Source organism: Oratosquilla oratoria, chromosome 28, assembly GCF_046742065.1.
Source record: "Oratosquilla oratoria isolate Oo_2021 chromosome 28, ASM4674206v1, whole genome shotgun sequence".
Classification (NCBI taxonomy): domain Eukaryota; kingdom Metazoa; phylum Arthropoda; class Malacostraca; order Stomatopoda; family Squillidae; genus Oratosquilla; species Oratosquilla oratoria.
The window spans coordinates 45,194,498-45,207,536 of NC_134804.1; the positions used below are offsets into that span (position 1 = coordinate 45,194,498).

At 39.0% G+C, this 13,039-nt stretch overlaps 1 protein-coding gene across 2 annotated transcripts in view; it reads left to right on the forward strand.

The window, feature by feature from the left end:
- LOC143040378 (bax inhibitor 1-like) overlaps nt 1–13,039 on the forward strand; it is a 21,163-nt gene continuing 8,124 nt past the window's right edge. Inside the window, exons 1-4 of one of the 2 annotated variants that reach the window (XM_076211378.1) lie at nt 1–236; nt 392–490; nt 11,027–11,309; nt 12,414–12,587. In XM_076211378.1, the coding sequence (XP_076067493.1) occupies nt 441–490; nt 11,027–11,309; nt 12,414–12,587 (507 nt within the window). In that variant the 5' untranslated portion in view covers nt 1–236; nt 392–440. Of the gene's footprint in view, nt 237–388; nt 491–11,026; nt 11,310–12,413; nt 12,588–13,039 lie in introns of both variants that reach the window. The other variant, XM_076211376.1, reaches the window with a different exon arrangement.

Consider the following 13,039-nt stretch of genomic DNA (forward strand, 5'->3'; position numbering starts at 1 on the left):
AAAATACATTGAATCCCAACTTAGATATTTGTAGATACTGCATTAAGTCGCATATTCTATTACCTGTTGTTATCCCATAAAACAAATGGTGCATAAAACGACTACTTTTGTACATGACATTTTTGTGTACTCTCAGCGAATCAGCTCTAGACTAGTCAGACTACCGTCACGTCCTGTGAGCAGCTTGCAAGGGCTAGACTTTTAGTGATAGTTCAACGACAAGAGTGGAAAGTGCTGTGAGTGTAGGGCTTTGGTTATTCTCTGAGTTTGTGGTTCTTATACATTTGATAATGTTGTTAGGAAGTGTATATTAGTAGCATGATAACATGGAAACGGCTACTTGCTAAAGATGTATATGTTAAAGAGATCTATTGTGTTAATATTTCAGCAGAGGTAGAAACGTCGCCATTTGCACGTACACTGGTTGGAGATAACCCGATATGGAGGGAATTACTTTAGAGAGATTTGCTCGGGGTCTAACAGACAACTTGTAAGTATTGCACAATATTTTTGTATTCAGACTGTCTATTCGGCATGCCTTATTCTAGATCTAGGACAGTGGAGTAGTAATTGTGGAATTGACGAAGTAGAGGAAAACTTTCGCTCGACGGAAGTGAAAATATATATTTTTTCACACATTGGCATTGACATTTTCAGTCTCGTTAGATAGGCTTTAGAGAAATTATAAGTATTTTTTGTGTGTATGTTTGACACTGTCATTGACAAGTGGGACAGACAATGTCAGAATAAGTATTTGTGGCCCGTAGATTACGAAAGCAGCACAGTGGGATTAATTCCTACATTGAGGCCATTACAATAACAAATGGAATTAATGGTTTAGAAAGCAGACTTAGGACGTTTCTTTCCCATGGAAATGACAAGTGATCACCTGCTACGTTTGCTGGCTGTACGGACTTTCGAGTGTAATTTTCTATAAGAATGGATTTTTTTCTTTCCTCTCCCAGGATGTAATGACCTATATTATTTTTGTCATATTTATTTTACTTCATACAGAAAAGGAATTGGTAGGGGAGGGGAACATAAGCTCCGAAGTTCATTGAAATTTAATTTATTAACCCTTACCATTGGTACGATTGGATGTACATATTTTTTTAAGAGGTCTCTTAATTTAGATAGAATTACTTTCAATAGAAAATTGTAAAAACCAGCAAAAGTATCGACACATTTTTTTTAGACTTTTAGTGAGGTTAGATAAGCAAAAGTTGAACCTGAAATTCATCAAGGTTGTAGGAGTTACTGCACCAAATTGAAGTACAGGATTAGGCCACTATGGTACAAAGGTACCTCAGGAGACCTGAGTGGAGGTCCAACTTCATCACATCAATAACAGACGGAGTAACTTCAAACAAACAAACACCAATTTACCCCCATCCCTTGGTAATTTTTACAGACATGAACAATTAGTTTGAAAATTGAAGTTTTTGTTTAATTAGGTTTCAGTTTGAGAATAATGATGCTGATGCTAGATTCTACTACGGACAATATTTTAACTCCCCACCCAATCCTTGGTTTTCCTACCCTTCTCACAATCCTGGGCACATTAGGAAAGCCAATTTTTTTGTAGAGATGGTAAATCGTGGTTTCTGGAATATATTATTATTATTTTGTTTCATTTTTTATATACAACATTTAAAAAGTTAAAAAAAAAATGTATATATTTTTTAAAACCTGTCAATGTTATATACATATATATACCAAAGGCTTTTTTCCCCCTTACACAGGGGGGTAGCCAAAAAGAAAAAGGCATAGAAACCACTCCCACCCATTCCATCCCCTACATATTCCACTCCCCTCCACCCTCCTCCCTCCCTCTCATCTTGGCACTTCCTGGATGACGAGTCATTCCTACATCTTGTCAGAAGCAGTGTTGCAAAACACAACACATCCACAGCAAGGCCACTTCATTAATTCGACCCCCCCCCCCGTCTCAGTCCCCTCATGCAGAAAAGGAGAAGACGGGGGAGAAATCCCTTCGGGCTGTGTCAAATTATTTCTCATACTTCCTCACCCATCCACTCCCCCTCATGCAACACAGCATCATCCATATACAACCCTTCTCCATTCACCCCTATCTTCTGTCCTCTCCTGTCCTTCCTCAACAGACATTCCTCTTTTGTAATGCCCCTTTTATCCCATCCATCCATCCTAGGATGCCCCCTCATATTCACTCCTTCCACCTCTGGTTTCCACACCTCTTTTACTTATCTTTCTTCACACATTCTTTCCATGTGTCCAAACCATCCTAATTCTCTTTCATCAACCCTATCTCTCAACTCCCTTTCCACCCCTGTTCTCCTCCTCACCTCATTTCTCACTCTATCCAGCCTAGTAACCCCTATCTTACTTCTCAGACATTTCATCTCAAACACATTCAAACTCCTCTCTTATTTTCTTATGTTCCATGTTTCTGCCCAGTACAGTGCTGTCAGCACAATCACTCTTTCATATAGCCTCATCTTAGAATCCATTCCCAGATATTTATTTCTCGTTACACTTTTTAACCCACCAGTGTTGGCAAAAACATATATTAAAAAGTTTTTTGATGACCAGTTTCAAACTATTATGGATAAAACACCACAGGTAGTCATAATTCGAGCCATTTTTGCTATACATTTTGAAGGCTTTTAAAGCAAGACTGCTATAAATCTGTATTTTCTAGTGTTTGTTGGCTTTTCAAGAATGTGCAACTTTTAGGCTTTCATGAAACAATATATAGAATTTTTAAGTACAAAAATAATGCGTTATTGCATGTTTGTCAGCTTATGCCCTATGTTTTTTTTTTCTTCTTCTTCTTTTCTTTTTCTTCAACTTTCCCCCTAAGTTGATAGAAGGGTGGGTGAAACCATTGGTTTACAATGGAAACTTGATTCAGAATCCATAGAATGATGTTGAAAACTAATGGACAATCTGTTTCATTTCACATACTTCAATGGGTTAATCAGTGGCAGCTTATGATGTATCCTACATGTACAGTACGTCTCTCAATATGGTTTTGATGATCTCGTTAAGAAAGTTCCCTGTCACCACTATTGGTTACATTGGATGTTGTAATTAATTAATGAAAAGCTCCTCGGGTTTTGCTAAATGGAAAACCACAGCCTTACAGTGGCAGGCATTGATCTTAAAGCCTTCCCACAGGTCTCAAAGAAACTTTGGATTGCTTGTGTTTTATCATTGTGCAGTGGTTGTATCTAGGGCATTTTGGAATCTGGCCAGGCCTATTCTGTGCTTGTGCTGTTTTAACTTCTTCAATAAGAGTCAAATTCCAGTGCACAGCATTGGATGCCTAATGTACTATGCATCACACTACTCACATTATGAAATATAAAGTCACCGCTGTATTATTTGTTCTCTTTCACTCCGAGTAATAATAAACACAGAAAACATTATCCTACCAGTTTACAGAATCTGGGGGTTGTTTTCCCTACAACTACAAAATAGATATAATCAAGACGCCAATGCCGGCATCCTTGTATACCCACTTACGCCTCATGATGCCTACGTAGGTATCAAAGGATTACAAAGGCGGAGCATGCCGACAGGAGACCTTTTGATCCATATGTAGGTTGGATGCAAAAAAAAAAAAAATCATATTAATAATAAAATAATAAATAAAAACTATGATAATGTAAATAACAAATAAAATACATAAATAAATGCATAGGTATAGTTAAATAATAAACAAACAGGTAAATAGTAAATAATAATAAATTGACATATACATACATACATACATATACCAAGGCTTTTTCCCCCTTCCAAGGGAGGTAGCCAAAAAGGGAAAGGCATAAAAACACTCCCACCCATTCCATCCCTAAATACACTCCACACCCCTCCCACCCTTCCTCTCATCTGAGCACCTCCTGGATGACGGGTCATCCCTGCACCCTGCCCACCGCCCTGGGTCAGAAGCAGTGTCGCAAGACACAGTACATCCACAGCAAGGCCGCTTCATTTAATCGGCGACCCCCCCTCTCCGTCCCCCTTTGCATATAAGGCGAGGACGGGGAGAAATCCCTTCGGGCTGCGTCAAAATTTACTCACACATACTACCCCACCCCCCCGCCCATTCCTCCTCATGCAGTCACAACATCATCCATATACAACCATTCTCCACTCACCTCTGTCTTCCGTCCTCTCCCTTCCTTCCTCAACAGACATTCCCCTCTTCCCCAAAGCCCCCTTCACCCCATCCATCCACCTCATCCTAGGACGTCCCCTCATGTTCACTCCCTCCACATCTGCCTTCCATACCTCTTTTACTAGTCTTTCTTCACTCATTCTTTCCATGTGTCCAAACCATCCTAATATTCTTTCATCAACCCTATCTCCCAAATCCTTTTTCACCCCTGTTCTCCTCCTCACCTCCTCATTTCTCACTCTATCTAGCCTAGTAACCCCCACCATACTTCTCAGACACCTCATCTCAAACACATTCAAACTCCTTCTCTCTTCTTCTCTTATGTTCCACGTTTCTGCCCCATACAGTGCTGTTGGCACAATCACGTTATTTGACATATAACTAATGATAAATGAAAATCAGACAGACAAATGATAACAAAACAAAAACAAATACAGGTAAACGTCGACTTACGATGGCATTAGGTTTCGATAGAGCCATCGTAAGACGATTTCATCGTAAGTCGATCCCCAATTTGTGTATCACTCTGTTCCGTGGTCACTGTACCTAGCCTACCTGTATATTAACCACCAGAGATACTGAATATAGCCTATTAAACATGTACAGTAGTTTATTTAATTATTTTTATCCTTTTTACCATATTCAAACACCATAATATGTATTTTCAGTACGGACCTTAAATCTCGCGGGCAGCAGCCAATGCCAGCCGTACGACGTGTCGTAATAATACTAGCATCATAAAATATAGTCACCGCTTATATCGATCATTCTCTCTTTCACCCGCGAATTTTGAAAACCACAGAGAATGGGATTCAGGGCACATTTGAGAGAATGTAAAAACACAGGGGCGACTACAATAGATATAATCAAGACGCCGATATGGCAGCGTCGCGAATCCACTTGCTCCTCATGACGCCTACGTGTGCAACACCGTATGGAAGGGGTTAAATATATAATATCGTCGTCGTCGTCATCGTAAAGTCGAACAATCGTAAGTCGCGGCCATCGTAAGTCGACGTTTACCTGTAATATAAGATAAATTATAATCATTACAGCATCTTACTTAGGTATTTATCTAAATGATTCTTAAAGCTTCGAACTGAACTACATTGCACTACCTGTGCAGGAAGTTTATTCCATTCATTAACTACACGGTTGGCTAAGTTGTTTCTACCTACTTCCAAATTGAATCTATTTCCGGACAGTTTGAGACCATTATTTCTTGTCTGATTCTCATTCAATGTAAAAATTTTGTCACTTTTGATGTTGTCAATTCCCTTTAGAATTTTAAAGACCTGTATCAAGTCACCTCTGAGTCTACGCTTTTTTAGGGAAAACAGATTCATATGTTTTAGTCGATTTTCGTATGATTTATTTTTGATATTTGGAATCAGTTTTGTGGCTCGCCGTTGTACTTTTTCCAGTCTGTCAATGTCTTTAATGAGATTCGGTGACCATTCGGAAACAGTATATTCCAAATGTGGACGAACTAATGATTTATATAGCTTGTTAATGAGTGATGGACTTTTGAAATCAAAAGATCGCGCAATCAGTCCTAGAATCTTATTTGCTTTCTCAGAGGCTGAAATACACTGCTTGGATGACTTGAGGTCGTTACTGATAATTACGCCGAGATCTTTTTCACTATCCACTTTTGTTAATGAATTTCCAAATAGCTTGTAATCGTACTTGCTGTTATTTTTACCTATGTGCATTACCTTGCATTTACTTGTGTTAAATTTCATTAGCCACTTTTCAGACCATTGCTGTAATTTATCTAAATCTTCTTGAATATCTAATTGGTTTGAGTGATCATTTGCCACTCCGCACAGTTTTATATCATCAACAAATTTGGAAACAGTAGATTTTAGTCCATGGTCTATATCATTTATATATACTATGAATAGAAGTGGCCCAAGAACGGAACCCTGAGGAACTCCACTTGCAACACTTTTCCATCCAGAAGTTTTTCCATTTAAAACAACTCTCTGTTTTCGACCATTCAACCAATTACTAGTCCAACCTAATAGGCTACCACTTATTCCATGCAAAGCTAATTTAGTAAGTAGTCTTTCATGTGGGACGGTATCAAAAGCTTTTGCAAAGTCTAGATATACTAAATCTATATTGTTTCTTTTGTCATAATTCGAGATAACTGTGTTGTAGAATTCGAGTAAGTCACGCAAGAACGTTTCCGTCTGAAACCATGCTGGCTATCATTTATCAAACGGTATCATCATATTGAAGAGGTTAATGCTAGATGGCATCCTCAGCTTAGGACACCATCCAGCATTAAAACCTTACCATCATGGAATTGACCTAACCACAGATTCAAATTGCCCCAGATGTAACCACTACAGAGAGGACAATAAATGTCCCACACTCACAACCTCTTGTGAACAACATATTATAACTTCCCTGTGGGACTTGCAGACATGCCCAGAGGCTGTTTCTGGTTATCTGAAGGCTGCATGTCTTCTACAAGAGAGACCAGGTGTAGCAGATTGATATAGTGTGGGATTGCTTGTTGGTCACTGGCTGAAATTGGTAGGGGTAGGGGGAGAAGTCACTCATGAAAGACATGCGGCTAAAGTTGCTAGGGATTTTTGTAGGTGGGCAATATTAAAGATATGTATACATGGTATAGGGTTATATCAAGGTACACATTTGAAACTGGCTGCAAAGGCTTATATTTACGTTATCTACATGTTGCATTTTGACTTTCATGAATCTGCATTGATAACTGATAACTTTACCGATAACTTAAACTGATACACTGATAACATAGAATGTAACGAAATTATACGTGACAACCGGCAAAGTTTCAAACACACACTGGATATGGGGTACATGGTCCCCCCTGTAGATGCCCATGTATCTGGATACCAAATGTCATACCTGGCTGGCCGCACCTCCAAATAGAGATAAGGTGGCCAACTGATTTGGAGATTAGGCAGCATTGCAGGATCAAACCACCACCACCCATCATTAGCTTCATTGGACATTGTATTATTCTTAGGTTACGTCATGTTAATGATGTATTATGTTAGCATACTATTGATTATTTTTTAATATGGCTGTATGGGAAGGATTCCTTGTGTATATTACATGTCGTCAAAATAGGTTCATTTTGACTGAAAGTAACAAGTTTTGCATTGAAGTGGATTTGATAAAATCATCACTATTTACTGTGGTGGTATGTTAGACTACAGAAGTAAAACAATAAAGCCCTTTATGGTGTATCGGCTGTCAGACTTCTTTTTTCAATCAATAGGTGGTGTCGAAAGAAACTTGGACCTCCGTTGCACAGACTTGTTAATTATTCTACTTGGAGACAAGATTTGTTCCTCGATTAGAATTATAGGCTTGGGATTTGCAACATTAACCTCTTAACCTCAATCAAACTTTATCTAATTAAAACTTATTTTGATAAAAATCTAACAACTAGACAACCAGAAATAACAGAATATCACAACCTAGCCTAACGTAGTATAACGTAACCTAACCTCAACTTAGCCTCCCCTAATTAACATACAATTACATCAAAATATATAGAACTTATAGAAAATTGCAGCCGAAAAGGTATACGATTGAAAAAGTAAATTGTCGAAATACCCAGTTAATATTGGAACGTGAAAACGTATACAGAGTTAAGTCGAAAAAAAAATAACGTAACATTTTTAAGTGGCTCCAATATTGAATCTCTAAAAGGCAGGCGCCTGAGCAGTGCCTTATTGAGAACACACGCACGTAAGCACGCATGATCTTGCATTGGAACGAGGACCGCACGGGACTTTGCGGAGGGTGTGGTGGAGCGGTGGGGGAGGTAAACAATGATGGCGGAGAGACGAGGAAGGCGAGTGTCGCACATTGTTTTGGAATTTGAATAGCCTAGTATTTTATCTGCGCCCTGTGGGATTTCCTGGTTTCCTGTAAAATTTACGGGCGAAATAAATCTGACATATACATTTCTTAACCTTGGTCACCAGACTCAGCAGCTCATAAAGACGATTAGGGTTATTCTATAATATAATATTTCAACTTTTGATTTTCCCCAGCATTTAAGTTGTTAGGCCATGTTTCGCAAACATACAAAAAGAGTTATGGCATACAACATCAGTTAGGTCTGAGACTTTTTTTTTTTTTTTTTACTAAACAGGTGTTAGTTTCGTGTACTGTTGTTGTCCATGCAGGTATTGCCAGATGTTGGCTGGGAATTAAAAAATACTACTGCCAAAAAGACATCAATTTTGTGAACAGGGTGGCTGAGTTCGTTCACATTAGTCCCAGCAAACGTGTGATGATTCTAGCAAGACCATATCACTTGGACTGCTATAGATTTACAGGTCCACCTTAACACATACCTAACCATGGAGGACTGTACTGTACATATAAAGTGTAGTCCTTAAAGCAGTGGGACTAGCCAACGTTCTTCACCAACTTGTGTCAATCTAGTGGTAATATGATACCTGTTTACAAGACTCACATTAGACCTCTACTTGAATTTGAGTCCACATTATGGAATACCGAGTAACTTTAGGTTCCTTGAGTCAGTGCAACACCATTGAACAAAACAGGTATACGACTTTTCATAACTTAATTATGCCATGTATTCATTACATGGCATACTTCTTAGAGCTGACTGCATATGTCACATACACCCATAAACACATCATAACATAAATACAACCTAAACATACTACAGACAAATGAAAATTGACTAGCTAACAAACACTCCGAACTGCTTCATTTCCTACAGAAACACAACATACATATAGCACACATACAAGAAACTGACACCACAGATAACAATACCTTCATTTGCAGATTACACAACAGTAAGAGAAGACAATACATGACACAGAGATGGACTCTTAACAATAGAACACATGAGCATACCTTTCTCCAACAAAACAACAGATATTAGACAATCACTGGACACCATCACTGAAATCATCAGTCCAAACACAAATAGAGACAACAACCTACACTCATAAACATATATATTTCACCAACTACATCAGTTCCACAAGGCTTCATCCCACAACTCCACTCTACTCTAACAAACTACATACCAGTATGTGATCTGAATAAATATGATCCAGTCAGGCTTATCACATAAACAGTAGATCAGAGAGGGCACAAAATACTTGAATAACTCCCCAACCTAAATACAATTAACTCCAGCATCTACTTCCACTAGGCAACCTCTCCAACATAATCTACAAACTACCTCCCTCGCCATAAACTGCATCACCCTCGCTGACTCAGACATGATAAACCATGCAAGACTTATCATCTGATTACTTCCCAGTAAAGATTACAACTCACATTCAACAGAACGATGTATAAACTACTAAAAATCCAACTGGCAAAAGTATATACTCGGAAAATAAAGAGAAAGGGAATAGTTTGGAATAGACCATTGCCCATTCTGGGATAAAACTGAAGAATAGCAAATAAAAAACAGAAGGAAAGTAAAACATGCACACGAGTTAGGCTCCTGAAAGAATAACTTAAGAATCACCATCTAAGAGAAAAAGAAAAAATAAGCAGTTGAATAGAAGCATCACAAATCTAACAACAAACAGAAAGAAAACTGGATGAAAAAACTAAGAAACAGAATAGATGATAAAACTGATAATGGCAAGATCTGGAGAGAGTAGGAAAAACAAAAAATGAATGCATCCACCTTGGGGCAAAATACCATCACCAAAACGGCAACAAGACATCATCAACAAACATTTTTCCAAAACTACCTTCATGCCCACAATACCAGAAAATCCAAAGTTGAAGGTCCAAAAGAGATACCTCATTCACCTTAGTTAAACAGCCGTAAGAGCCTTAACTGACATTTTCAAGTACTGATTGTACAGTACAACATCCCAAACTTCTGGAAAAGAGCTCACACAATCTTAGTCTTGAAACCAAACAAGCCACCTTAGAACCCTGCATCATACAGGCCAATCTCACTACTTTCCACAGTATCCTGACTAATGGAAAAACTGATAACAGCAAGAATAAAATTGGAAATATCTACCTCCTCCGACAGTTTGTTTCTAGGAAGGCAACTCAACCAGCACCCTGCACACAAACATTACTCGAGTGCATAAAGGATGTAATGCAGAACATCATGCAGCAAATACAGGAAGGACTGAATAAAAAAATAAAAAAAGGATGAAAATACCAGAAAGAAGTTATGGTTGCCATAGACATAAACAAGGTTTTCACAAGGTCCCCAATCAAATACTATGACTGTTAACCAACTTGATGACTGGACGACAGTGCGGAGTAATTTAAAACAATCAAATCTCGGGTACAAAAAATATGCAATGGAGTCCTTCAAGATGCAATGCTTTCACCATTACTGTTCAACTTCAGATCTCCCAACACCAGAACCAAACAAGGGTTCTTTTGTATTGACTACAATAATCCAGCATAGTAAATACTAACACAATGGAAACCCAAGCCTACCTGAACAGACTGGAACAATGAAGCTTCATAAGACTACAGCAAAAAATCAAGAAAACAAACTTGTTAAAAATCATTGCTAGCACAGACTTTGGACAACAGAAAGAAATTTTGGACTGGTCTGTTGTGTGGGAATGGAAAGTGTAAATGGACGAGGGAATGAAGAGATGTTCTTGTCTGTTAAATAAATTTTATGAGTGGATAGGGTAGGAGTGCTGGGTAACCATACAAGGAAGTGGTGGGGGTAGACATGCTCTGCCTGTCAGGACCTGCTGTTACTTGAGCATTGTGCATGTGCACTACATATATATGTGTGTGTGTGTGTGTATATATATGTATATTGGATGCCCTATACCCAGTTGGAAAGTAATTCTTAAGTTTATTGTTTTTCAGGGAGCCGCCAGTGAGGAAACATCTGAAGAATGTTTATTCAACAGTTACCTTGGCCACCATGTGTGCTGCCATTGGAGGCTATGTACACTTGTACAGCACACTGATAGGGGCAGGACTTTTGACCAGCTTAGGATCCATAGGTTTCCTAATTGCTCTCTCCTTGACCCCCCGCAATGGCAAGAATGACATCACACGGTTGGCACTGTTGGGCTGCTTTGCCTTCTTGGCTGGGGTCAACCTTGGCCCCCTCCTTACCCTGGCTATTACCGTTAATCCTACCCTGGTATGTTTAAGATTGACATCTTTTCTTTTGATTTTTTTGTGAATATTCCCAGTAGAGTATGTACAGTCAATCCTTAACATTCATGAGTTTAGTGCCTGCAGACTTGATTATTCACAGGTAATGCCATAAAAATTAAGTAAAACAGGTTATTTGTGGTTAGACACTAATAACAAATGATGAATTTGGGTATTTGTGAGTTGATTTGCCTAGATTATATGAAGTGGTGATTGTGTCAACATCACTGTATGGGGCAGATACTTGGAGTTTAAGAGGCAGGGAGGAGAAGTTTAGATCTTTTAGAGGTGGAGTGTCTAAGAAGTATGGTAGGGGTTACAAGGATAGATAGTGAGAAATGAGGAGAGTAGGGATAGAAAGGTGATCTGGTAGATATGGTTGAGGAAAGATTAATGGGATGGTTTGGGCACATCGAAAAAATGGGTGAAGAAAGATTAACAAAATAAGTGGAAAACGGAGGTGGATGGAGGGAACATGAGGGGATGACCATAAAATGAGATTGTGGTGGGGGGTTGATAGGTACTTTGAGGAAGAGGGAAATGTCTGTTTAGCAGGGAAGGGAGAAGGTAGGGAGAATGGTTGTGTATAGATGATTTGATGCAGCCTAAAGGGCATTCTCCCAGTCTTCTCAGTGTTTTGCATGAGGGGATGAGGAGGGTTGCTGTATAAATGAAGCTGCCCTGTTGTGGATGTGTTGTGTCTTGCTGCATTGCAGGAGACAGGGATGACCATCCACAAGGAACTAAAACGAGAGAAACAAATTGGTTGATGGGAGTAGAATGGGTTGGAATGGGTGTGTGCCTTGGCTGGTTACCTTCCTTATAAGGGGAAAGAGATCCCAGGTATTTAGATAGACTTATGTTTTTATAGATAAAACTGTTTAAAGGATGTACATTGTGTGTTTTCTCTAGTTTTATACCCTGTACTAGTAAATAAGGTATCCTTTATTTTGGGAGGTGGGCTCTGTGTCTTCTAACTTCCAAATGCTAAGGGTTGACTGTACTTTGGTAGTTGAAAAAAAAAGTAAATATCCCAGTTGTATTGATTAATGTTTATGTACACATCTTCATAAAATTCTTTCAACTTCAGGTCATCCATGCCTTGATGGGAACTGCAATTGTCTTCATCTGTTTCTCCCTGGCGGCCTTGTATGCACCACGTGGCCAGTACCTATACCTTGGGGGCGTCCTCATGTCTGTTCTTTCGATGCTGTTTTGGCTGTCCATCCTCAACCTCATGTTTGGCTCAAGGCTACTGTTCCAGGTAAGTCGCACATCATTGAGGTGCTATGAAAGTATTTTATCGTTGTTGCCAGGAGCTTGACTGAAAACCACAACCCCACAGTGGCTGACAGTTGATCCTTGGCCCCTTCCATAGATCCTGAAAGCGAGTCAGAAAGGAACAGAAATAGATGAATGAATACGAGGCAAAACTGAGAGTTTATGGTGAATCGGTTCCCCTCTGACACTTGCAGGAAACCCTTGCATTGGCTCATAAGTCACTCAAAGAAAATATATTGTGTTTTCAGAGTATGATTAGGTTTGGGCAGTGTAAGATGAAGTGTTTGGTGTCTTCTGTGTGATGATTGCAAATGGGATAGTTTGTTTCTGTGGTCAGCATTAAGATTATTAACACAGAATAGGTTACACCAATCACAGACAGATGCTGCCGTGCACACCTTCTATACAATCATACAAAATGTAGACAAGAAATAA